This window comes from Mus musculus, chromosome 18 (assembly GCF_000001635.26).
Source record: "Mus musculus strain C57BL/6J chromosome 18, GRCm38.p6 C57BL/6J".
Taxonomy (NCBI): Eukaryota; Metazoa; Chordata; class Mammalia; order Rodentia; family Muridae; genus Mus; species Mus musculus.
In genome coordinates this window covers 25,072,758-25,100,147 of record NC_000084.6, presented here as the reverse complement: position 1 = coordinate 25,100,147, position 27,390 = coordinate 25,072,758, and the positions used below count along the sequence as shown (strand labels likewise).

At 44.9% G+C, this 27,390-nt stretch overlaps 1 protein-coding gene across 6 annotated transcripts in view; it reads right to left on the bottom strand.

Annotated features, from left to right (window-relative positions):
* Positions 1-27,390, bottom strand: part of Fhod3 (formin homology 2 domain containing 3) — a 425,120-nt gene that overhangs the window by 33,360 nt on the left and 364,370 nt on the right. For all 6 annotated transcript variants that reach the window (XM_006525826.4, XM_006525828.4, XM_006525830.4 and 3 more), the window contains 2 exons: positions 14,536-14,814; positions 9,241-10,118 (listed from right to left, as the gene is read on the bottom strand). In XM_006525826.4, the coding sequence (XP_006525889.1) occupies positions 9,241-10,118; positions 14,536-14,814 (1,157 nt within the window). The remainder of the gene's footprint in view (positions 1-9,240; positions 10,119-14,535; positions 14,815-27,390) is intronic.

The following is a 27,390-nucleotide window of genomic DNA, read 5'->3' as shown; positions in this document are numbered from 1 at the left end:
TTTCCTCTCAGCTGTCAGGAAGTTAGATGCAGGTGGCAGTGGAGGCTAGTGGGAAGACTGGGAGCCTCTACAACTGCTCAGGTTCCCCTTGACGCAAAGGCATCTGGGAGGATGGCGGTTTTGAATCACGGAACACTCTTATGGTGTCAAAGAAGGTAGGGTGGCTCTCTTAAGAAAACTGTACTGAGTGATGGTGTGTGCTCACTGAGCAAGGATTCCAACAGCAGGCCAGTGTTACCTGCTGAAATGGCCAGGCTTGCAAGAACTGACTCTTCAACTGGGCCCTTAAGAGTATCTGGGATGCTGTCAGGCCCCAGGGAGAAAGTCAGGGGATGAGCCATTCTGCTCAGGCTGAGCTGTCAGGGATGGGGGAGGATGAGGCTATGTCCTGAAAGACCTCACAAGCCAGCATGGGGGAGGAGCTCTGGCCACACCCTGCAGACAAGCACCCTCTGAATGGCTGCTCTGAAGCTCTCTGCGCCCAGGAACAGACGAGCCACCTAATGGGGCTAATACTAGAGCTGTGGGCTACCATGGAGAAATAGGCTGGTCCTCCTAGGCCCTCCCAACTCAACTGCTACAATTTTATTTTAGGTCCTTAAATATGTGTTTGGGAATAAATATACTTAGATTTCTTCATGAAGAAAATAACTGAAAATATCCCAGCCTGGGGAGGGGGGCACTGGAGATATATTTTATCCTACCAGTTCTGTTCTATTAGAGAACTCGAACACAATCTGTCTTGATGATGATGATGATGGTGGTGGTAAATAATAACAATAATAATAATAATTAATAATAATACTATCAAAATTCTAGTAAATTTGTATATGGCTGGTTTTGTGTGTCAACTTGACACAAACTGGAGTTATCACAGAGAAAGGAGCCTCCTTTGAGGAAATGCCTCCCTGAGACCCAACTGTAAGGCGTTTTCTCAATTACTGATCAAGGTGGAAGGGCGCAGCCCATTGTGGGTGGTATCATCTCTTGGCTGGTAGTCTTGGGTTCTATAAGAGAGCAGGCTGAGCAAGCCAGGGGGAAGCAAGCCAGTAAGTAATATCCCTCCATGGCCTCTGCATCAGTTCCTGCTTCCTGACCTGCTTGAGTTCCAGTCCTAACATCCTTTGGTGATGAACAGCAGTGTGGAAAGTGTAAGCTGAATAAACCCTTTCTTCCCCAACTTGCTTCATGGTCATGATGTTTGTGCAGGAATAGAAACCATGACTAAAACAGATTATTTTAAGACAGAAAAAAAATCGATTCTAAAGTTAATAAAAGACCATGTGCATTTTAAAAGTCAATGATATTCTTTAGGGTTTTTTATGCTCTTAACTTCTGAGCCACCATTCCAGCCACCAATGTTCTTTAGTTACGCACTAATAATCTGTTTCTGATAGTCACATAGCTCTGTATATCTCCAGTCAGCTAGTCTGAAACAGCACAGGCAAAAGAGCAATGCAGCACTGCAACGTGGGAAAGGACCACGCAGCACGACCCCAGTCACTCTCACTAAGACTAAAGTCTCAGACCAATGTCTGACATGAAGGAGTGACAGCTAGTATGTAACCAGAACAGGAAACGAAGTCCAGACGAACATAGAGAGTGAGCAGCTAGCCTGTGGAGGATCCACTAATGCCCTCCTTCTGAGGAGAAGGTCAAGGGAAAAGCAGGGACAGAGGAGGCATAGGGGAGAAAGATCAGGGCCACACCTAAGGAGACCTTCTATTCATGACTGCCACATGGTTTGTGTCTGCTTCTACCAACAGTAGACTCAGGACATCACGGGGCATGAGATCAAACCCAGAACACAGGCAGGAGAGGCTAGGATCCAGCCTAAGTCTTCAACAGTTTGTTTTGTTTACTCTGTTTCAGTTTCACAGACAGGATTTTTCTAGGTTGTCTCCTAACTTACTCTGAAGCACAGACTGGTCTTTAACCCATTAATTCTTTAAAGTGCCTCAGTGTCCTGAGGGCCGGGATAACAGACATGCATCACCACATCTGGGCACTAACAGTTTCTTTTCCACCTGCCTGCTTGTCTCTGTAGGCTTACTTATCACCCCTCCTTGGTATCCTATTTCCAGAGGAGCTTGTAGGTGCCTAGTTCCCAAATGAGAACTTTTCAAGCAAGAGTGGGAAAAGGACATACCCTGTGGAGGGCCAGGAGGCCTCCAATGCCATCGGTCAGCTCAGGGCCACAGGAAGGGTGGCTTCAACCTCAGTTCTTGCACTAAAGGTTAAAGACAGCCAACCTCTGCCCTCCTCTTCAGCAAGTTTCAAGAATGGTCAGGATGGGAGGAATGCTGGAACAAAGTACCACCATCTAAGACTCCAGGCACAGAGTGCTTAACTATTGGGAGGCTGAACATAAAAACAGGGCTATCTCCACTGTATATCTGCTTTTGCATAGTAGGTATGCAGCCCCGTGAGGGAAATGGCTGCAGGGCTGTGTTGAAACAAGCTACTTTCCCAAGTATGTCCAGAAGGGTCCCAGAGGGGGAGGGACTTGTTCATTTAAGAAGGGCGGAGCCCTGAAAAGTCTCCAGGCTGTTTTAGTTCCAAGCCTATTAAATCAAGTTCCTCTTTTGAGAGCCTATATAGTGCCTCTTACCACCCCCAAGCCCGAAGACAATCTCTGGAGACAGGCCTCAGGCCTGGGTGCCATGCGAGGCTTTTTGTCCATTTCTTTTGCACTTAACCAAGAACAATGCTGAGAAGGGGTAAGGTGTCTAAATAGCCAAGACGGATGAAAGAGATTTGGAGGTTACCCTATAGGGAACAGAGACCTCATAGAGAAGGAGCAGGAAGGAAGACAGGAATATTCAGCACCTTACTCACAGGCTGTCCCAGAGGGGTGAGGGTCTGGTATATAGGACAACCGAGATGAATGTCTTTAGAAGGAAATTTTAACAGACAACACACAAGCGCGAAAGAGGCAGCCCCTTGGGCAGACTGATAACTACCAAGGCTCAAGCATGGGCCATGACTGATAAGGACAGCCCTAGAGTCAGATGGAGAACCAGAAACCTGAATGTCCAGTGCTTCCCAGAGGGGAAAGAGTAACACAGTCTTTAAATGCAAGTCCCTGCTTAGGCTTAGGTGAAATGGGTGCTTAGTGGAAACACAGATGGCTAATGCTTCCTGGGCTAGAGATGTAGAAACTGGGTTTGAGAGTAGATCAAACCATTATCCCTAGAAGCTGCAGGTAAGGACTCAAACTTGACTCTGAATAGTTATGGAGGGTGTAAGGCCATATCACATGCAAGTGTATGATCACTCGGGATTTCAGCCAGCATCCTCGGGAAAGAAAAGGCCCTCACTTTGCCTCCAAGCTTCGGAAGGCAGAAAGATGAAGATTCAGGCAGCAACAAGAAATGTCAGAAAGACATTTATACTCAATACAGAGTTTCCATTAAGCTTAATTAACATTTGCTAAGATGCTGACTGTACAGGCTGGCTTTGGGTGTCAACTTGACACAGCTGGAGTTATCACAGAGACAGGAGCTTCAGTTGAGGAAATGCCTCCATGAGATCCAGCTGAGGGGCATTTTCTCAATTAGTGATCAGGGGGAAAGGCCCCTTGTGGGTGGGACCATCTCTGGGCTGGTAGTCTTGGGTTCTAGAAGAGAGCAGGCTGAGCAAGCCAGGAGAAGCAAGCCAGTAAGGAACATCCCTCCATGGCTTCTGCATCAGCTCCTGCTTCCTGACCTGCTTGAGTTCCAGTCCTGACTTCCTTTGGTGATGAACAGCAATGTGGAAGTGTAAGCTGAATAAACCCTTTCCTCCCCAACTTGCTTTTTGGTCATGATGTTTTGTCCAGGAATAGAAACCCTGACTAAGACACTGACACAACATATCACCTCTTTGATTCATTTCTTCTTCCCCCTGTTGGGTATAGAGCCCAGGGCCTTGCATGTTAGGCAAATGCTGTACTACTGAGCTATGTCTTGGGCTCACCCGCTTGAAGTTTTAAAGAGTAATTTTATTAGGAACAGAGGATCAAAATGTTTAGAGAGTGAAACATTGAAAACACTGAACTTGTAGGCTCAGAAGGGACTGCGATTGAAAATAGAAACCCATCTAAGGATAAGAAACCCATCTTTGGAGAACTCCCCAAGTCTTGGAGAAGGCTGCTGAATCTGAGAGCACTTCCATGAAAGGCAACTGGCTTCTGCATGAGCTGCTTGGCAGCAGGTGCTGGAGACCCTGGGTCTGGGTCTGGCTTAGCCTGGCCATTCTGGAAGTGGTAAATCATGCCTGCAGACTCCCTGCTGCTCACTCCTGCCAAGAATGACACTATGGGATATTTTCAAAACTCTCCCTTGAGAAAGTGACAGTTACAGGGTTACACGTTGCAATAATACAGATGTAACAAGGGTGAGAACTCTAGAATCTTTTCTAGTCTTTTCATGAGAGTCATAAAGAAATACATAGCAAAGCTTTCTAGCAAAACAAACAAAAAGCAAGGTCTACATAAAGTCAAAAAAATCTTTAGTTAAGAATAAAATCTTTAGTTGGCATGGTGGTGCATGCCTTTAACCCCAGTACTCAGAAAGCTGAGGCAAGGGAATTATTTTGAGTTTGTGGCCAGTTAGGACTTATATAGTAAGACTCTGTTTTTTAAAAATGAATGGGGGGAGGGAATAAAAGAAAAAATCATTCTACTCCAGAACAGGCTTGCCTTATTATTAAGGGGAAAGGGTATTAATTTTTCATACTTTTGAGACTCTGATACCTGAAGCCAACTGGACACTGAACATCCTGTGTTTTCCTATCATCATAAACAGAGGATGTAGTGAGTCTCTGTTACCAACTGTGGTAGAAGCCCAGGAATAAAAAGTTGTGTTTCTAATCCCTAGGTAGAATTTGGGCTTTCTAGTGTTATAAAGAACATAACAAACACCCTCGTATCCCAGATGTGCATGGCAAGTGCAGACACCTTTCTCTCTTCTCCAGGGAAGAGGCCAGATCAGGGTGCCACTGTGGAAGATGGTCAGGAGGCTATGTTTATGTGTCACTTTAAAGCAGATACTTGCAAACTCTGGGTCTACTCCATAATCTAAGATACTTCAAAATCCCCCAGCCTAGGCCTGGGCAGGTGTGCAGACCCATAACCCCAACACAGAGAGAAGTAGACGTGAATGTCATCTGCAAAGTTAAAGCCAGCCTGGTCTACACAGGCTTGTTAGGGCTACACAGGGAAACAACAAAACCAGCAAAATCCCCCAGGTTGAAGCTTACACCCTGGCCCATTACATCACCATCTCTATATTTCTTTTAAAAGTCTGGGTAAGGAGTTTCTGCTATCCTAACAAACTTCAGGGTGAACAGAGCATGGTAGTTTAAATGAGAATGTCAAGCACTTGAATACTTAGTTCATAGTTAGTGGTAGTGTTTGGGTAAGTTTAGGAGCTGTGGCCTTGCTAAGAGGACATGTGTCCAGAGTTAGCCATTCCTAGTTAGCTCCTGCTTTGTGCTGGCAGTCCAAGATGTGAGCCCCCAGCTTCCTGCACCGGCTGCCACCCCATTGCTCTGCCATCATGGATTCGAACCCTCTCTAGAGCTGTAAGCTCAAATCAACTCTTTCTTCAATGACTTGTTTTGATTATGTTTTGTTGCAGCAATGGAAAAAGGAAACACACAGAGCTACACAAATTGTCACCAAATCCATCTGAGACCCTTCCCCAGATAAACCCAAGGAACCACAATGTTCCCAAGAGCCAAACCGAGTCCTCTCTCTGCCACTCTATGGCGTCCTCCACACTTGTCTTGGTCTGGTAGCTAACTGCAGTATGAAGAAGGTGCCCCCTGAGAGTAAAGGGGTTTTCAGCCCCTTGTTGGACATAAGAATTGGGAAGACCATCTCACAGGGTTCTTCATGTCAAGTCCACATGACTCTCTGCCCTGAAGTAGTTCTCTGGAATCACTTGAACATACATCACCACATCTCAGAGCAGCAGCAGAAATACACAGTAAGGCTTAACCCAGGGTTTCTGTCTCCACACAACCCAATGAGCAACATCCTATAAAAAAGCTATATATACACATCTGCTGCCAAGTCAGAAAAGTGGGTTCTGTTTCACAAACTATTTTTGGAAAAAAAAAACCCAGAAAATAAAGGCATCTTTTTGTTCTCCTCGGGATTTTTAAGTGGTCCCCCGGCACTGGCTCTCACTAGTGAATCTTTGGGGAGGGCATGACTGGATAATCACAGCCATACCCTATCACTTTGGTCTGGTGTTAGTTTTCCAATAGAAACTAAAACTAGCTCCCTTTGTTTCTTGCTGTCTTGTGAAGTTGATTTCATTTTTGTTATAGACCATTGTGTTTAATGAAAAACTTCTCATGAGCCAGAGTTCGGAAGTGGCTGTATACAGCTGTGTTGTATGAAAATCACAGTCAGTGATTAAAACCAGGTGTAGAATTAATTATATGGGAATGGGTAACATAGACAAAAAGGATCCATCTCTCCAAGGTGGTGATGCTATAATATTAATTTGCATTTTCACCCCTTATAGCATTTTGAAAATTAGCTCTGGCTCACATTTCCTTAAAAAAAAATTAAAAAAAAGACAACCAAGCAACAACAAAACCCTCAAAGATATATATATATATATATATGTATATATATATATATATATGCTCCTAAGTTTCATTGCAAAACATTCTGGAAACAATTTAATAAATGTTTCAGTTTTGTTGTCTCTCAGTGTCCCTAGGGGATTAGTTACAGGACCACCAGAGAGTACAATAACTCTCAAATGCCTTACACAAATGGATTTTTACATATTTTGTCCATAACCCTTAAAATCCTCTAGAGTGTTCTAAATCATCTCTGGATTATTAATATTACCTAGCATAATACATATGCCATGTACTAGCTGTTGTACTGTTTCAGAAATATGGACAAGGAAACATTCTATAAACATTCAGCACAAATACACATTTTTTAAAAATGGGTTCCATCTGCAGTGATGCAATCTTAAGATGCTGAACTCACCAATGTGGATGACTGACTATTCCCTTATGTCCCTGCTTTACCAAACATGGAAACATTTAGCCATTAGCAAGGCCTTACACTATATGGAGAGGTGCTCACCCTGCTACAGGTAGGAATAGCACTCTGGGGTGCTGAGAGGATGGAAGCCAATAGCTTATCACCAACCATGTCAGCCACAGTGAAATTGAGAGAAGAGGAGATGGGTGAAGCAACACTCATTTTAAGTCTTCTTGCGGCAACTTAATTTTACCATAAAGGAAGTTAAACATGCCTCCATTACCAACCTGCCTCCCTTTTTATTCTCAGTCCTGAGGCAGCCTCACCCAGCAACATCCAGGGCATGAGCTACTGCAGGAAGCTAGCAGCACAGCCAGACAAATGAGTATGGGACAGAAGAAGAAGAAGAAGAAGGAGGTGGAGGAGGAGGAGGAGGAGGAGGAGGAGGAGGAGGAAGAGGAGGAGGAGGAAGAGGAGGAGGAGGAGGAGAAGGAGAAGGAGGAAGAAGAGGAGGAAGAAGGAGGAGGAGGAGGAGGGGGAAGGAGGAGGAGGAAGAGGAGAAAGAAGAGAGAGAGAGAGAGAGAGAGAGAGAGAGAGAGAGAGAGAGGGAGAGAGAATGCAGTTGGGTCAGTGGGTCCAGTGTAGTGTATGAGATGGGTCATGATCTAACTCTCAGCTGGTCCTCCCCACAATGCCAGGCTGACTGTACAAAGAAGAGGAGGACATATGGCACCTAAGCACTGTATGACAACATCCTGAAAACATCAGGATATGGATACACTGAGAGTAGGTGTTCAGTGTTTCATTACTGGTGATTACATTCTCGAAAGAACGAAATCTAGACCCACTTTAACAAAAGAACAGGATTGATGAGATGTGATAATTTACATTAAAGCTCAGTAGTTCAGATCTTAAAGTAATGAAGCTTTCATTCTGACTTAAGGAGATTTCTGGAGCAGGAAATAATTGAGAGTCATATCCTCTCTGAGCCTGGGCAGAAATAGACACCAGGATAAAACACCAGTTGGCAAAGGGGGTCAAGAAGTTTAAGGATCTCAACATGGATTTATAAGAAGACTGACCAATGAATGCGGCCCAGCTGGCCCCTCAGCATCACTCAACAGCCATGGCACCTCCTCTTAGAAACACATGCATGTGTGCGCATACACACGTCCTAAAGATGCAACACATTTTTTTGTCTTTAGAACTGGTACCTGACTTCTAAGTCTGAGTTGCTGGACTCAGGCAACTTTATCCTCAGCTCAAATGATGACGAATGGATGAATCAGCCAGGGGATAGAAGTGACTCAGAGTTATCAACTCTTATATGCCGCCTTCCAGCCTGTCCCACTGGCTATGAATCTGACCCAACATAAAATCAAAAGCTTACGTAAAACATTAAAGATTTTTGCAGCTGTTCCTGTGACTCGGTTGCATGGTTCTCAGGCGTGAGCTATTTAGTGACCTTGTGTTGCAGTATAAAAGGCTGGGTACACTTGTCTACATCAGACTTTACAAAACACTTTCTCATTGCCCAAATTCCTAGAGGGAAAGATAACTTCTAACCTTAAAAAAAGTTCAGTATACCCTGAATTAGACATTTGTGGGTTGAGATATCAAATGGAGGCATTATTAAAGCACATATTTGTGGGAAACACAATCTGCTATGCATTTCTATATCAGAGTTTGCTGACCATTGTGTTATGTCCATTCATTGTAAAGTGTTTCCCATGCATAACCCTATGCAATTCCTGTGTTAACAATACTGCAAAAGTGATGCCTGCAGGTTCTCAGACATTTAAGAAAATAAAAAACATAATGCATATATAATTTTTCCAGGGATACAGATATGTCATTACTGAATATCTAGGTAGTTTTGGTATGTCAGCTCAGAGGATTATACAAAGACTGAATTATGGCCTCTGGAAAAGCACTGAGTGGCTACAGCTAACTTCAAAGTGGTACTTTGGTCCCTCACTTGAGGTGACAGTAGATGAGTATGCTCCGGACACCTGCTAAGTAAGCAAGTTCAGTTCCTTTGGGGTGCGCCGACATTACCGCAGACTACACGGCCATCCATGGTTGGCCTTTTTTGCTTCTTTTCCTGGGTTGTCTGAAAAGTTAGACATGTGAGTCCCAGTAGACTGCTTAGCAAATAGCCAAAGCAACAAGACAGGACATCTCATCAAGCACTAACCCTGCTCTCCTCCTCCCAAGCAAGAACCATGCGGGGCCCAGCCTACCTTGGTGACAGACAGCTCCTTAGACTTGGACTCAAACAGGTGCTCGAGTCTGGAAGTGTCCACCTTAATGGGTTCCAGTTTTGACCACAGGAATTCCCTGCACCGGCGATTGTTCTTACTTGGCCACTCAAAGGGCCGGACTTCGTTCCAGAACAGCCGGATCGTCTTCTTTTTCTTGGTGAACGCTGGCTGACCCCTGGGTACCTGGGACCACCCTAAGCCCTGAGGAGTGTTGAACACAGGAGAAGCCAATAAATTACCGGGGACTGGTGGGGGAGGCACGCTGTCCAACAGGGGTGGAGGGGGTGGGGGTGGCAAACCCAGGAAGGTGGGAGGGGGTGGAGGGGGTGGCCCTGGGGCTTCCCGGTGGCCAAGATCCACATCCAAAACATCGATATCGTCCTCCTCCCCTAGGTCTGTGAAATCCATGTCTTGGATTCTGAGCTCCCTCGGATTGGCCATGAGCTGGTCCCAGATGTAATCAGACTCAGTCTTCAGCTGTGCTGGGGGTGTATCCGGGACCTTGTCCTGAGACTCCACATCAGGAGAGATGGCACCCCTCCCTACTTCTCCACTGTTGAATTTCTCAGCAAATGCCTTCACACTGCCCCGGTTGTCTAGACAGCCAATGTCCACCCTCTTGATGCTCTCCTCTGGGGCCTGAGAGTTGGCCTGCAGAGTGGATATCCTGGTGGCGAGGCTGGCCACTGCCTCCACCTCCTGCGCAGACCTCCCAGGCTCGCCGTCATCTTTTTCCTCATCTTCTGTGGATTTTCTGTTATGGGCATACAGCATGTCCAGCATGAACCTTTTGCTGGTAAGGATGTCACCACACTGTCCATTCACACCCACATCCTGAAGGCTGGTGGACCACAAACCTGAAAGGACACGAGAAGGAAGTGGTAAGAAAGTCGCAGGGAGCTTTAAATCCACAAGAAAACCAGTTATGTATGAAAACAGGTGGACATGAAGGAGCAACTCCAAAGAAAACACTAAGATAAGGCACTCAAACTAGATGGTCACAGCTGAGCAGTCAGTCCAGGTCTCCAGAATCTTCTAAATGGCAGCACTCCTGGCTCCCACCTGTACTACATAACATCTTCCCTTTCCTCCTTCCGTGGCAGGAGGTCAAAATCTAAGCCACCATATATAGGTAAGGCACATCTGTCATAGCTAGACTAGGGAAGGCGGGAAGTGCCCCCCTACTCCAGGGCAAGTGCTAGAGGGACTTCTGTCCCCTGACTCTACACCACAACTATACTATCAGTTCAGGTGAACAGTCTCATCTCAAGGAGCTTTAATGCTACCTCTCCTCTCCTTCCTCTGTTATGACCCACTCCCCCTCTTCCCTCTCACTTGCCTGCACAGCTCATTCTCTGGGCTGTCTTGCTTCTGCAGTTTACCAGTTTAACAGATGAGGTCCAAAGAGCTCTGCCACTCAGCTTCCAGCCTCCTACCTCCATGAGAGCACAGTCACAGCCTTTCTCCTGTGGCTGTCTGCAGCTGTCCCTTATTAGAGCAACCACTCTGTGCATTAGGAAACCACTGGGTGATTCTCTGCAACCCTCTGCCCTGCTTCTTGGTCCTCTCACCAGTACTTCTCTGCCCCTCCTACTGAGACCTTTCTGCCTCTCCCATCCCCAGGGCTCTCCCGTAAATACAGGTATACTTTCTCCTGTCTTAAGGCTTCTCCTGACTCCTCTTTTATCTCTACCTCACTCCCAGCTTCTGATCTTTCCCTTTAAGATAATATTGCTTCTAAAAGTTGTTTCACTCGCGGCTCCTGTTTCTCTCCTTGTAAGGCCCATAGACACAAGCTTCTGCTTACTCAGCCCTTTCCAACTGTTTTTTCCAGGCAGCTGGTGGGGTTCAGTGTCCTAGTCTTCCATTCCAGACTTCACACTCACCGGGTCTGTTTCCCTCTTTCTGTCCGCCCCTTCCTCACCTTTGACCTTGACCTGTCCTCAAACTGCATGTCTCACTCACTCTCTCAGTCCCACTCACCCTAGTCTCAGAGCTTTCTTTAAAGCTATTCATGAATGGGTCTTGCAACCCCACCCTTCCTTCTGGAGTGGGTTTCCGTCCCCTGATGGCAGCTTTCTCCACCCTAGTACCATTCCAATCCTTGGCACCTGCTTTGTGATCCTCAGTAGACAGCAGAGCTGGGCATCCTGCTGACAGACATTCCCTCCACAGCCAGATCCTAGCCTCTTTCCTCCTATCTCACTCTTGCACCATCCCAGCTGGCCAGCACAGCTCTCCTTGTAAGCAGGGAGTCAGTTTTGATAGCAGATAATGGTCTTTCTTAAGAGATAGTCACATTCTTTCTCCATTGTTCGGGAAATGTTGGCTTTTCTTATGACAACACAACAGGGTGGTTATTTTAAAGATGCTGGTATTCTTGTCTATTTCTTTACTCTTTTAATTCTTGTGTACATTTTATACATTATTTATTGTCCCTCTTGTCCTTGACAACTCCCTTTGCACTGTAGTCTACTTTATTTGATATTAATATAAGTTATCTCTATATTTTATTATTATATATAATTATTATAATATACATATGATATATTATATAATATAACTTCTTAACTTTTCATTTCCTCTGTCAGTGTGCTTGACAAGAGTTACTCAATGATATTTTTGTAGACATTTAGTCTCATATTGCTTAGTTTGGGTATTTTTTGTCTTGTTGATATTTTACTTATATATTATGGGTTCTGATTTTTGTGGAGTGGTGTGTGTGTGTGTTTCTTGTGTTTTATTGTTGTTTTTGGTGGGGGCTGGGGGAAGTCTTTTTGTTTGCCTGTTCTTTTTCCTAAAAAGAAAGAGAAAAGGCATGGGGTTGGGTGGGCGAGGAAGAGAAGAAATCTGAGAGGAGTTGGGCGGGGGTAAAAGCATGACCTGAATATAGTGTATGAAACAAAAGTGAAAAAAAGAATTTTGCATAGGGATAATTGGTGTATTTTTTAACAGCTACTGCTAAACTAATAATTGAAGTTTCAGGGCTTAAATGTGCTGTTTATTTGCTTTTTCATTTATTCCCTTGGTTTCTCTCCTCCTGGTCTCCAGTGGGATGTGTGAACATCATCATCGTTTTAATTCACCTTGAATTAAAAATGAAAAAAAAATAGTGTTTTAAAGTACATATCTTTACACATTGTTCATAGTGGGCTCTGGGTATTACAACACCTCCAAATTATCCCAGTCTACTGTACTGATTTTATAATGTAAGTGTAGTACAGAAACCTCGCTCCATTGGCCTCTGGGCTTTTCAAAGCACCTGGGGCATTTTCTCTACAGGGATTGCAGTGTTAATTGTCAAGGCAACTGTGTTTCAACCTTCAAACTTATTCTCAGCAACCTCTAGGCCAACTGTGTTCTAGGCACACAGCTAGGAAGTGAGGGCTCACAGCAAACAAGACAGACATGCCTAGCGCCCATCCAGCTGTTCTGCAAGTGTCATATGGCAAACTAGGATAATTACCACGTTCAGGGCTGAACATGAAACAAAATGAAGAGAAAGGCACCTGGAATGAGCTGTCGTAAGAGACACAATAGTTAGAGAAATACAGTGTCTCTACGACTTCATGAGGAGCATCCAGTGCTGTCATGACAGAGTTGCCTTGACCCTGCTGCTGTTAGACACTGTGAACAGTGTGGAGTTTGAGGAGCCAGTAAGTTCCCACAAATGAACTAATCCTCTTCCCAATCCTCAGGCGAAGCAGCAAAGTCACCAGAAGCTCCAGTTTCTACATCTAAACACTTGGATTCCACTTGCTCTTTGTGGAAGCGAATAGTAGGTTCCTGGGAGCTCAGAGGCTCCATTTTTCCAAAGTTGTCCTTTTTAGGGGAGAAAGCTGTACTCTGAGATCCAAGAAGGTTCTGTTCCCTGGTTTAGTTTTCCCAATCCACCTTGTTGATATGCTGAGCCCCAAAATGTTGAGTAACACTCATAACACTATTCATAATGTACGGAAATCAGCTAGGACCAAAGTTACCTAGAACTTATCTTGTGATCATAATTCTGTTAAAACTGAGTAATACATCTAGAATTTGGAAATAACTATATTACTACTTGGAGGAAATGAAATAGTCCTTCTTAGCATATGTGTATGCAAAACATGTGTAGCACATGTGTAGGCACGAGATTTTTAGTGCATTAATATCTAAGATATAAACTAATAGTCTTGGATTCCTTTCTTATTATATCTTGGTGATAAGTAATATGTGAAATCAAATTCAGTAGTACATTCTAACTGGGAAAAACATAAGAAATAAGTATTTTAGACTAAGCTAATTGGCAGATCTGTTGGAAGAGAGCATAGTTTCATTAATTTATTCATTCACTAACTCTTCTGAGCTTCAGAAACTGTATTCTCAATGTTGTAACTAACAAGACTAAACAGTGCTTGGCTCAGAATGGCAAGGGGAGCCTTGGGATTGAGTGTGTGCATGGTTCAATGAAGGCTAGAGCATGGTCCATTCCTCTGCTGATAAGGAATGCTGGTTTTTATCACCTTGATGGCTTAAAAATCACGGATAGGAAAACCAAACCCAATGCCGTCACAGGTAGTATGAAAAACCCTTTGAGCCAAGTCACCAAAACCCTGATGAGATCCTTAAGGTCTAGATATACAGCCTAATATTCTGCTTGGTCCCTAGCTGTAAGGTTCTCAGTTATAACTGAGTTGAATGGAGTCCAGGGGTAATACTGAAAAGAGAGAGTTATAGAAGGAAAACCACATAGGTTACATTTACCAGTGGACCTAATACAATGTGTACGACTACCTAAAGCCTGTATGTGCTGGTCCAACATGCCAACGTCACCTCCATGTACTGTGACCCATGCTGTTTTACAAGTACTAATTTGATTTGTTTCATATATCTATTCTAGCCGTGGTTTTTTTATATACTTCCCTCAAACAAGTCTTCTAAAGGAATAGATGACATCATAACCTGTCTAAACTTCAAGCAGAAATTGGAACACGCCAAATTTGCCATTATCAACATTGGAACCAATAAAGGGAACCTAGTGGTTTCTTTCCCACAGCTCGTTCCTCAGCACATTCTACCACCTGGACCCTCTTTACCACCTATGGAACTAAGAGATCCCACAGCACCGAAGGACACAGAGCCTGAGCTCTAGTGGGAAGCTGCTGGCTGACTGGCACCATGGGACAGGTGACACAACTGAGGGAGTGAGCAGTTCCCACAGTTCACCTTGGCAGGGTAGCCTATGGCCAGGCTCTAAAACAGCAGAGCCTCTGCACATGGAGAAGGGGTTCCATTTACCGGTCGCCCTGTCTTCAGACAGTTTGTCTTCCTTCTCTTCCCTCTCCAAGGTGCTGCTGGAGGACGAGATGCTGGAAGCAGAACAGTTGTCCCTCTCATTCACCTCTTCGTTTTGCCTCTCTTTTTCACTCAGTGAAGCTCTTTCCTCTGGCTCTAGCTCCAGCACCGGCTCTTCTTGGCTCTCTGCTCCCCTGTGGGCAGATGCTATATCCTGGCTGGCTTCATCAGCACCTTGCCCAGCTTCTGCCTCCAGTTCAGGCTCGTGGTCCTTACCACTTACTGATGGAGACAAGAGTAGAAATTACATTAAGAACAGAGGTCAAGGGTCACCCCAAAATTGGTTTGATTCCTCTGGGAAAAAAATCTAAAAGTAGCACCCCAAGAATCATTCTTGTTCTGTGGTTATCGAGCTCATGGTCTGCTGCTATGAACAATACTGGGCAGGTGACATGTAAGTCCACTTTAGAATGTGGCTATTAGACATGCCAGCTTTAGTGAGCTGAGCCTCAGAAACTGGAGATGTTGTAACAGCAACACAAAAGATGTCAGAGAGCTTAGAAACCTGAGGATCCCACGTGTACCACTAGCACTGCAAATGGAAAGGGCCATGTGGTACAGATATAGGTAGCCTCTAGAAGCTGACAGTGAACTCTGGCTGGCAGTCAATAATGAACAGGGACCTGATCTACAAGTGCAAAATAACTCTGAGTGAGTTGAAGGATGAGTCCTCCCAGGTCTCCGGATCAGAGCCCAGCTGGCCACAGGAACCCAGCTGAGCCATGCTGGGAAACTGCAAGACAACACGCAGGCACTATTTTCAGTGGTGATGTTTTGGGCCATTTCTTATGCAGCAGCATAAAATTAATGCAATGTCTTTGTGGGGGAAACAGCAAAACCCACAGTAAATCAAGCTGACTTTCAAGCAGCAGTCCAAAGAGTTCTGACATTGGAGGCTAATCCAAGGAGGATGATTCCCCCTGGGATCAGATGCTCGGATACTGCTTGCCGAGTGGCATAAAGTTAGCCCTTCAAGGAATCACTTGTGTCTCACTTTGGAGAAGCCTGTGCCTACAATCTTGTGTGCACAATTGTCCTTTATTTGGATGTCGTCTTTCTTTCTTCTCCCTCAAGTCTATGCTTAAATCTATAACCCCTTTCTTAATAAACTCCAACTCTGCTTCATAACAGATATTCTTAAAGTATTGGGCTAGAAAGATGGCTTGATGGGCAAGAGCACTTGTGGCTCTTGCACAGGACCTGGGTTCAAGTTGCAGTCCCCACCATGGTGGCTCACACCATCTATAAACCTAGTTTTAGGAGATCCAAGAGGTATGCATATGGTACACATATATACATGCAGGCTAAGTATTCATACCCATAAAGTTAAAATGTTTTAAAGTACTAGGTAGGATGGCTTATGACTATAGTCCTGGCCCTTCAGAAGTGAAGGTGAGAGGACCAATGATTATCTGTGACTTGCAGGGCCACACAGTGAGCTCCATATCAACCCACGAGACTCTGAAAAAACAAAACAAAACAAAACAAAACAAAACCCCATCACCAACCAAATAAAAATAAAAACCTTAGATAAGAGGACCACTCATGGGCAGGGGCCTACCTGTAAAGAATCAGAGAATAGAAACACTGCTATTCCCAGTCATGTGCTGCTCCACAGTGCAGCGAAATGGCTCTGTCTGCCTCATGCCTGGTTTTGCTGAGCAAAGCCCTCAGTTAAGAAATTTGGACAAGTAACAGAATGACCGAGAATATAGAAACCTCCAGCCAAATGCCATCTGGATAGGCCAGACGAGGCTGGGTCACTCCTGACAGCAACTGCCCTGGGCTGGAAGAGGCTACACTGCCAGGATTCTGACAGTTCCTAGAGAATGTGTGCTCAAGTCCTGAGTGTATGTGTGCGCACACACACACACACACACACACACACACAGACACACACACACACACACACACACACACTCACACTCAAGTTGATGAAGACATTCTGGCAGGAACTAGAAGAGACCTATCCAGATTCCATAAAACAAGTGGATCAGGCAGTTCCCTTGCTTGTTCTGTCTCCCCCAACCCCCTCTCTCTGGAGCATACTGCTGCCTTCAGGGTGGGGGAGAGATGGCCATAAGGTATGCAGGTCTTATCAGTGAGGCCTATCAGTCAGCCAAGCTCTGCCTTTATCACAAGGAGGAAAACAACTCTCACTGGGCAGAGGCCCAACCATCATCAATTTCTTAGTAAGAAGTTCTGTCAGGAGTCACTGGGGACAGCATCCTATCCCTGTGCCCTGCGTTCTTCTGAGAATAGAACAGGGAAGTACCCAAGGAGAGGAAGGATGGGAAGGGCAGAGGGAGAGTAGAAAAGGGAAGAACTGTAGACTTTTCTTATTGTTCTGGATACTTTGCAGTCACAAGAGAAGATATCCTGTGTGAATTCCACAGTGCCCTTCAGGCAGGAATTGGGGATGGCATAGTGTGTACCTTCCTCCTGCCTGGATGACGTTCTCTCATGCATTCTTCCTTGGGGTCTCTAACCTAGCGCAGGAGCCTGGTTCAGAGCCCAGAGGCTGTCCCCAAAGTTGTCAGGTCTGATAACAGCAAAAGGAAACAAAAAGCCACATCCCTTTGAGTTCACATGCCTGAGAAAAGGCATGCCATGTACTGTCCCTCAACAGGAAAACCAAGGCTTTGCTCATGGGGGAGACTAAGGACACCCTTTGGAGAAGTCCTTTTTGGTGTAGGAGAATCTCAATGCTGATTTCGTTTTCACTTGATGAAATGTGCTCTTTAGGAGAGAGATACACCCTTCTGGGAGCTTTACAAGCCTGGCAGACGTGGAACATGAGCAACGGTGGTATCATGATGGGGCTGACAGAAAGCATATGTGTACATGCACGCTGACTTCAGAATAGCCACATCAAAATGACAATGTGTTTGCAACAGCCTAGCATGTGGCATGCATTTGGGCATTCATGGTGAGCATGTGGGGGACCTGGACAAGGGTGTCTTCCAGTGGCTCTGTCCCTGGCAGGGTGAGCAAGGACAACTTAGCAGCCCCTGGAGACCTAGTAAAGGAGAGGGCATACTCATGGCTGCCAGCTGCTGGACTGCAGTTGGCCTGGACCCCCTGTGCTGTTTCATCCCATTTAACCTACAGGACTCAGACAGCCACACAGCCCTTCGCTGGCCAAGGGTTGTCTGGACAGCTGTGTTACTAGATGTGCCAGCTCTGAATAAGCCACACACTCACGGGAAGAAACAACACAATGCCATCCAAATATGTCAGAAGCTAACTGCATGGAGCTTGGGCCACTAATATGTAATTCCAAATACTGGGGAAGGGGGTGTTCTTCTCATGGATCTGTATGGAAATAGTCATCTTCAAAGTCACCTCCCGCCTAGAACACGTGCCTCAGTATCCACAGGGTCTGATTATAAAGCTTTGGCATGTGGGGCTGTCCTGATCAATTTATGAGCGTATTAAGTGCTGGTCATACACATGCAAGTGAAGCAAGACAAGCAAAGGATTAGGAAGCAAGGCAGCAAACAGGAATGGAGGCTTATTCCTCTAAGCATGTAATAAACCAGCGGTGATGCCCAGCCTCGTCTCCCTCTGCCTTCAGAAGCTTACTACGCAATTAGGGTCTTGCGTGGACAGGCACCTGCTGGGGGTGACAGGCAGATCTGAAGGGAGCAGCAGGCTAATGGTAGACCCTTCTCTAGCCACCGCTGGAACAAAGTTTTTGAAGGGCCACATCTTCTCTTCTCTCATCTGAGAGGCCCCATCTGACTCAGGAACTAGTTCGGCCTCACAAAGTTCCTGTTACTCCTGGTCAATCTAAAGGAAGCATCTATGAAGACCCAGAGACACTACAGCAGGTTCCACAGCGTTCTCTCTCTCTGTTTTCTCTTTAATCAGGGCTTCTCTTACTGACCCCTCCATACACACAGGCCTTCTTTGGGGGTTATGTTTCCTGTCTATCTACAGGCTAAGAGGCCCATCACAGGAAACCCGGCATGGAAGTCTGCAGGAAATGAAGGCTTTCATCAACACCTGGGGTGAACACAGTGTTTTTACCTCCAAGCTACTACTAGTCTCAGTAGTTAACAAGAATTTCTCTAGTCCAACAGTGATGTCAGTGGGGGCAAATACACTGATGATCAATCAGTCACACTCTGACACCAATGATACAGGCACAAAGCCAGAGATCCTAAAATCCTGCATGGCAAGGCACATGAGTCCTATTGTCCCATTGCACAATGCCAGCCATTTAGCTCCTACTACCCAACATAAAACAGCTAACAACATCCTGCATGTTTTGATATCAACAGCATAATGCATTGGGAAGGTGGTACACTGGGAAGGTGGTACCCAGGGAAGAGGTAGCAAGGTGCTTTCATGAGGTCCAGAAGGGATGTGTAAGTCTCTATGTCAAAAGGATATTTAAGCAACATCTATTAGTGGTGAGAACACACTAAGCAGGTAGAAGAGGTTATGTAGAAACCCGGAGTGCGTGCTATGTGGAAAGAGTCAAAGATGTTCAGTGAGGTTCAGCTCAGAGTACAGAGGAAGCTGGTCAGCCATCTAGGGCAAGAATTATTGGCCTCGTGTACTTAGAAACACATCTGGGACTCTACCGTAAGGGATAGTGACGGGTGCTTCAGGTAGAGTGCAAGCATGCTTTGTTGTTGGCTAGAAGAGTCCCCCGTCTATGCCTATGTCAGGCCGAACACTCTTCCTGTTGGAACAGCTGGTCTTTCCTGTAAGCTAAGGCTGAAGCTCCAAGCAGGATGGAATAGTCAGGAAACAAATGTCAATGATGAGACTGGGTAGAAAGAAGCAAATGTCAGTCAAGGCACCTCTATAGGGAAGGACTGCAAATAAGATTCCAGAACTAGGTACCTACAGAGACCAGCTGGGGGGAAGGAAGGAATGTTGAGTTTGAGGAGGACAGGGACTGTCAAAACCCTCTGAGGTATACTTACTGGACATCTTGTATGACATTTTTGCTGAGATCTTCCTGACCCCTCCATAGGGATGGCTCGTGATAACCCTAAGAAGGCCAAAGCAAGGGGCTAGGAATATATAATTCTGTAGGTATAATTTGCCAAGCATGCACAAAGCCCTGGGCTCCATCCTTAATACCACATTAAAACTGGATGTCATAATGTATACCTATAATCCTAGTACGTGAGGGACAGAGGCAGGGGGATAAGAAATTGGAAATAATTTTGAGCAACATAGTGAATCAGAGGCTATCCTGAACTATATAAGATCCTGATAGAGAGGGGTGCCTATGGGGGCCAGCTCAGATAATAAAGTGCTTGATGCACAAACATGAGGGCCTGAGTCCATCTCTTCAATGCCTACATAAAAAGCATTACACCATCTGTAAAACAGTGCTGGGAAGACAGAGATGGGTAGATCTCTACAACTGTCTGGCTAGCCAGCCTGGCTGTATCAGTGAACTCCAGGTTCCGTGAGAGGGTCTGTCTCAAAAAATAAGATAGAAAAAAGTAAGAAAGAAACTCAAGACATGCACACAAGGCTGGGGCATCACAGTGGGACATTATGCCAGGGCAGAAGGGCCAGGGTGTTATCTCTTTAGCCTGTACTCATAAGGATCCCACTCTGACCCTGGCACTATGCATAATAGAGCAGGTGTCCTGGGCAGCGGCTGCCAGGGCACCATCCACTTGCTATCATATCCTGATTGGAAGGAGGACATGCGGCTCTACCTATATCTCAAGAGCTGGGTAGGGGGAGGGGATTATGAGAGGTGCTAGGCAGACTCATTTTCTACAGCAGGGTCCATCAGGCACAAGTGACAGGGGAATACAGCACGGAGGGGCTGGCGACATTCAAGGAGTCCACAAGTGAATGTGTCTCACTGGACTGCAGCAGGAACAGACAGACACAACTCAGCATTGCCAGGACACACTTAGGAAAGGGCAGAAATATGTGCTTGGCCAGAAGCACGCTGACCTGATTCTGAGGGTTGAAAGCAGATTTCAAGGTTGGAAGGAAGGATATTGGGAAGTGTGTGTGTGTGGGGGGGGGGAACACCTTAAACTCGGATAAAGAATGGGATAATGTACCATTTATGCAGAGTGGAAAAATAACTGAAAGGGGGGTCGCTGGTATCACAAGGCCCTTGGGCATCACTCAATGGGTCCCTCTTTTAGTTTTGTTCACCGTTAAGTGTCTGTTTGAATACATGTGCATGCCTGTCACAGAGTGTGTGTGGAGGTCAGAGAAGTCATTTCTCCCCTTTCACCTTTACACTTGGGTCTCAGGGATCAGACTCCGGTCATCAGGCTCGTGCCTCTCCATCCACTGACCCATATCACTGACCTTCAAGGATCTTCCTGTACCAGAGAAACAACCATTACAGGAACAAGGGAGGCTGAGGAGCCAAGAGTCCCATGGACATAAGAAGCCAGAGAGAGGAGGAGACACCTTGTTCCTTCTTCCTTCTTCCTTCTTCAGAAGTCTATGCCATCTTGTACATCACAGAACTAAAGAAACAAGGGAGGGAAGGAAAGACCCAAGCGTGGCTCTAGTTCCTCCTGAGTGCCAAAGGCAGCTGAGCAGAGGCCTCTAAAGCTCAACACTACCTCCTCATGGGGTCTCCAAGACCTCTGCTGCATGTTGGGCTCCGCTTAGCTGAAGTAAAAAACAAAAATTACTATGCATTAAGCATCTGTCCTACCCACAGATTGTTGTAGGAAGCTTATTAATGTCACCCTATTTAATTTCTCCATCCATAATGCAAAGTGAAGATTCATGTCCCCATGTATGAAGTGAGAAAGCATCTTTGGATAAACAGCTTAGCCAGGACTATACAATGAGCTGAATACAAGAGTACTCGCCTTTGTCAGGCTACCCCCAACCCCACTTCTAGGGCTGGCAGGCAAGGAGAGACTAGAAAAGTGATACCAGTGCCCCATGCACCTGGCTAGCTTGCATAGGTTGTCAGAAACCCTTTCCATCCTGTGGTTTCTTCTCCTGCTTATGGTTCTTAGTGAGTGGCAGTCACTCACCACAGCCCTGCAAGCCTAGCAGTAGAACCATTTCCTCTTTTCCCTAGCTGCTTCCTTGGGGTGCCTGACTACCTCTGATGGCCCCTTGTCCTCCCCACACTTCTGCCAGCAGCCTTTCTCTAAACATCTCTCCTGAGTCTAGACTACTGTCTTCCTGCGGGATCTCACTGACTGACAGGCAGAGCACACAGAATGATGCTGGGTCTCTTACCTAGATGGAACTGCCCATGTCCCAATCACAGGTTCTGCCATGCGGAAAGAAGGAATAGTTCCAAAAACCAACAACATACAGTGGGCAGGGACATGTCAATGTCTGCCTTCATCAATGTCTGCAGTAGCGGAGTCCAATGTCTACTTATAACATCTAGATCCAGTCAATCTCTGGGTGGCTTCAGTCAGTTTTGGTCTATGATAGTGTCTTGATGGCTCTGCCAGGACTTGGCTTTAAGGCAGGTCTTATGAAACCAAGGACGGGCCCAGCCGGTTCTATAACAGCTGCTCCAACAGCGCACATTCCAGGGACCTCCCTAGTTTACAGCTAATAACTAACACCATCAACTTGAGACTTGAGGTTTAATCGCATAAATCTGAGAGAAGTCCCAGGAGAAAGACTCACAAATTTGAAAATTCTTTAGACTTTGCCTTTGGTGTTGGGCCAGCTCTAGCTGAGCTGTTCATGAAGATTTATCTAAAGCAGGCTTTCTCCGCCCCAGTACTATGGACATTTAGGGCTAAACAATTCCTTTACATGGGTAAGTAAGTATTCCTGCAGATTATAGGATTCATAGCTCTCTAATTTCTTCTCACTAGAGAACCTTAACATCACCCCCACAACCTTCCCACCACTGTGACAATTGAAGATGTCCACAGATACAGCCAAATGGCTCCAAAGTATAAAATCAGCCTGAGATGGAATCTGTGCACAGGAATACTTTGATTATTAATTGTGTGCAGACTCAGCTATGCAAGCTTCACAAAAGTAGTGTGCTGTCGGGGGTAGAGCCATGGCCAGCAGTTAAAGAGTTCTGACTGTTCTTTCAGGATTGGGGTTTTGCTCACAGCACCCACACGGTAGTTCAGAATATTCGATAACTCCTGTTCCAGGCAGCACAATGCCCTTTTCTGGCTTCTGTGGGCACTGCAGGCATGTAGTGCACATAAACTAATGTAAGCACAGAGACACATTCATATTTTTAATGTAACATGTTATCACCAGCAAAATACCAATTCTGCTATTGATTTGTAGGCCTTCGAAACTAAGGCCCCAGCATTGCTTCAAATTTTAGAGCCAAATGCCCAAGTTTATATCTAAGACACTCTACCTTACCTCTAGAGATGCCACTTCATAGACCTGGTAACTGCCCTCCAGTCCTAACCGTCAAGATTTCCTCCTTTAGCAACAATGGAACAGAAGGAAGTTCTAGCCTTGCACACATAGGCCGTGCTATCGCCAAACCCACATTCTGACACTCTTAGATCACACTCAGTTCCACATGTTACTCATTCTCCAAAGGACTCATGGGGATAAAGAAGAGCTCAAGAAATGACAACCACAGCCACCAAAGCAGACCCAGGACCTTCGTGATAGGTGGATTCAACTGCATCATGCACTTGGACTCGGTGTTAGACAAGCTCACAAGTGCTTCAGGGATGATCATTTCTAGGTTGGACATTCAACACAGTGGTAGAGTGCCTGCTTAGTTTCTGTGAGGTCTTGGTTCAAAATACACAGTCCCCCTACACACACACAACACACACACACACACACACACACACACACACACACACACATGCACACACACACTAAGCATGCACACACCCATGCACTCATATAGCTGGGGAGATAGTTTAGCTCTGTCATGCATTCAAGCACAAGGACCTGAATTCAATACCCAGCATCCACATTAAAGCTGGGCGTGGAGCTATGTCCTCGTAATCCTAGTGCTAGAAAGGTAGAGACAGGCAGATTTCTGGAGCTCTCTGGCCTCCTAGTGTAGCTTATGTGTGAGTAAGCTAGAAAACCCTATCTCAACAAACAAGTAGGATGACAAACTGAATAATGACATCTGACATTGACATCTGACCTCCATATGTATATGTTCCCATATGCACATACATATGTATGCATAAGTTTTTATGAATTATGAAACCTAATATAGCATTCTATACTCTATATTATTTATATACATGCATACACACACATATCTAAAATTTTTATTCCTCTCTTTCTTTTCAGAAGTTACTTCTAACTGGGAGTTCCAACTATAGCAGCAGTAGCTAGTTTCAGGTTCAGTTACTGTGTGCTTGATAAAGCACCGTAAATATTCTATTTCATAATATAAACAGAAACTGGAATGCTGACCCAGGTCCTTGCACTGTTTATTGATATATTGTTATTTTGAAGTCATGTGATAAGACCCCAAACACTAGGTCATGAAGCCTTCCTCTGAGCTGTGGAAATATCATCCTGAAAGTTAGACACACTGGTCCCGTTCTGGTTCCAACAAGTTGAATGGGATAGACTTTAATCCTCACTCATCCTTGGATAAGCCTTTGAGAGTAAGACATTCCAAACTGCTAGAGTTTTCCAGCAGCCTCTCTGGCCCTAGTCAAGCTTCAAACAGAAGCGCCAAGGGCATCAAAGAAGCATGCAGACATTAAGATGGGACAGTCCTACACAGCTGCATCCAGACAAAGAAAATGACAGAGCCTAGCTTTTTTTAATCAATAAGTTTTCAGATTTCTCAATAATTCAGTTACATCATAAATAGATGTTCTTCTGGGATGAAAGTCAAAAATCTCTTGATCACTAAATATTTATTGATATTTGTCATGGTTGAGGTACCATTCAGTGTATAAACAACTTAGACATTCAAAAATTATCTTACCCAAGATATTCTCCAGGTTCATATTGTCTGTTAAGTCATAGCAAAGAGACAATAGAAGATCAAACAACTAGCAGCTAGGGACAATATTAGCTCTCCAAGCCAGTATAATCTGTATAATCTGACCAAGCATAATTAGAAACAGCTGGCCTGAGCCAGGGGCACAGCCAGATATCTCACCTCTAAATCCTCACCCCAAACAACTGTCCCCAACTTACATCTGTCACTCCTGAAAGTGGCTTTCCAGTTACTCTAAGACTCGGCAGTTTATCTGCATTTCTTAGCAAATAAATTCACAAAGAAGAAATCTAGAGTTAGCACAAAAGTAATTGACAGGCAGGCCCGGAAACACAGTTCTTAGTCTTGAGCCTCGAGCATGTAGTATTTTTCTATAGTGGTTGAATGGACAAAGGGGTGATTTTAAGAAATAGATATATTTTAACTATCAATTTTTCCAGAACCATACTCTCCATTTTCAATTAGTGTGTCTAGATCTTCATAAAGAAGTGTCCCTTCACAAAGGTACACTTGTCAATTCAGTGGAAAAATACCCCCTCAGGCCAGAGTTACATATTCTGCCTTCACAGAGGGAGTTCCCTTGATAGCCATGGAAGTGTCCTCTAGCTTTTCCAAATGAGGAATAGAAGATCTGACACATCTGGGCTGTCACCTTATACATAAGACTTCTACAGAGAATGTCTTCAGACAGGTGCCTGGCAAGTCTTACTGCCTTAAGGAACTTAATGACAAAAGCATCTGAGGAGTGGGAGATACTTAACCCCAGGACCCAAAAGGACAAGGGTAGAGACACAGACTACATATTTTTCAGAAGCAGGTAACCATCAGAAGTGGGCATGGGAAGGTTGGATGAAAGGGGAGTATGAAAAGAGAGGGCTTGGCAGTAACTTTGAAAAACCCACCATGCAGAGGACAATGTAGCTATGAGAAAAATGACACAAGATGGGGAGCTGGTGAGGCAAAGAGAGGACCCTGAAGCAAACAGCACATTCCTTCTGTAGATTATCTGTAAGATGTAGAGGAGATCAAAGAGGTTGCATCAAAAACGTTACAAGAACCTTCTAGTATATCTATCGGGCTTATCCAGAGAAGCTCCAACTTAGAAAGACATAAAAGAAACATGTCTGTCTCAAGCTTAACAAAATGCAGTGCAGGGTCCCTGGTCCAAGGAGTGGGTCTTATAGAATGGGGATTTTAGGGCCTACAAACCCAGCATGTGCTTACTCAGCAATACTACAGCAGTGTACATGGGGAGTGAGTACCTGGGATGGTTTCTATATGCTCAGCCCAGGGAGTGGCACTATTAGAAGGTGTGGCCCTGTTGGAGTAGGTAAGTCACTGTGGGTGTGGGCTTTAATACCCTCATCCCAGCTGCCTGGAAGTCAGTATTCTGCTAGCAGCCTTCAGATGAAGATGTAAAACTCTCAGCTTCTTCTGAATCATGTCTGTCTGGATGCTGCCATGTTCCTGCCTTGATTATAATGGACTAAACCTCTGAACCTGTAAGCCAGTCCCAATTAAATGTGGTCCTTATAAGACTTGCCTTGGTCATGGTATTTGTTCACAGCAGTAAAACCCTAACTAAGACAGTACCCAAGGAAAAGTAGAAGTTACGGACATAGCATTGTGGCTACCTAAAGTCCTAAGCCAGGGAAGGATGCCAGGAGGAACCTCAGATTATCACTTATTGTTACTTTCAAGGTCTTGGCTGTTAACTGAACAGCTGAAGACCCTCATTGTCCCAGCTCACAGAACCTCCTGCCTAGACCTGAAATCATCAGTATGAGGTTCCCGCCTTGAATAGAAGGCACTCATATCTCCTGTAGCCCTCCAGTGTAGGCAGGGACTCATGTGCCTCACATTCTTTTTATTAAACAAAATCAAGCAAATTAATTGCTATTTAAAACATGAGTTTTTGCTTACCCTTAGTAGGACATAAAATCCATAGTAAAATTTGTTTAGAAAACAAAAACAAAAACAAAAACAAAACCATTGTCCTTCAGTGTTGGGTAACAACTGCCTATAAATTCCTCATGTTTCTATAGCCTGGCAAGCAGAGGCACTGAGAGCCCTTCTTCTGGAGTTACTTTCTATGGATATGTACAGAGAGAAATGTTTTTGGAAGATAGAAATGGGAGAGAAAGAATATGTACCGAGAGTGAGTGAGAATATTCATCTCACTGTCCACCATTCTGTGTCTCTGGGATGAGGGGAAGGCTTGCTTACAGCCCTATACTAGGAGTTCCTCTCTTCAGGTTTCTCACAGTTACATGTCTAGGCATCATTAGTTTATGTTCCCATCACCATGGTAACCAGGGCTAGGAAATATGGCACACAAGTAGAAGTTCTCTGCTACCTCTGGCCCTGTAAGCATAAAATTCTCATCTCTGACAAGAGCTCCATGCTCTTGTCCAGCATCTCTGAAGTTGTTGCAGCCCAGTCCATTAAAGGTGGAATAAAAAGTCTCAAAGCTTTCACAGTTCTTAACAAAAGTTTCTATGAGGTCATCATGATGATCAGGAAGTGCCCACTTATCCAGTTTTCCCAATGTTATTTTGTGCTTTCTCTTTCCTTAAGGTTTATTCTTTATCTACTTCAAAAGACTCAAAACTTCAGTGTGCCAAAATACAGAACAGGAAGGGCCTGCGGAGACAGTCCAATGGTTAAGAGCACTTGCTGTTTTTGCAGAGGACCCAAGTTCAGTTCCAAGTACCCACATGATATTTCACAACTGTTTGTAGCTCAGTTCAGAGAATCCACTACCCTCTTCTAACCTGTTTAGGCACTGCATGCACATAGTATACATATACAATATCATGTGAAACATTCACATATATAAAATAAAAATAAATCTTCAAGAGAAAAATATGGCACAAGAAAAACATTGCAAGCCACTA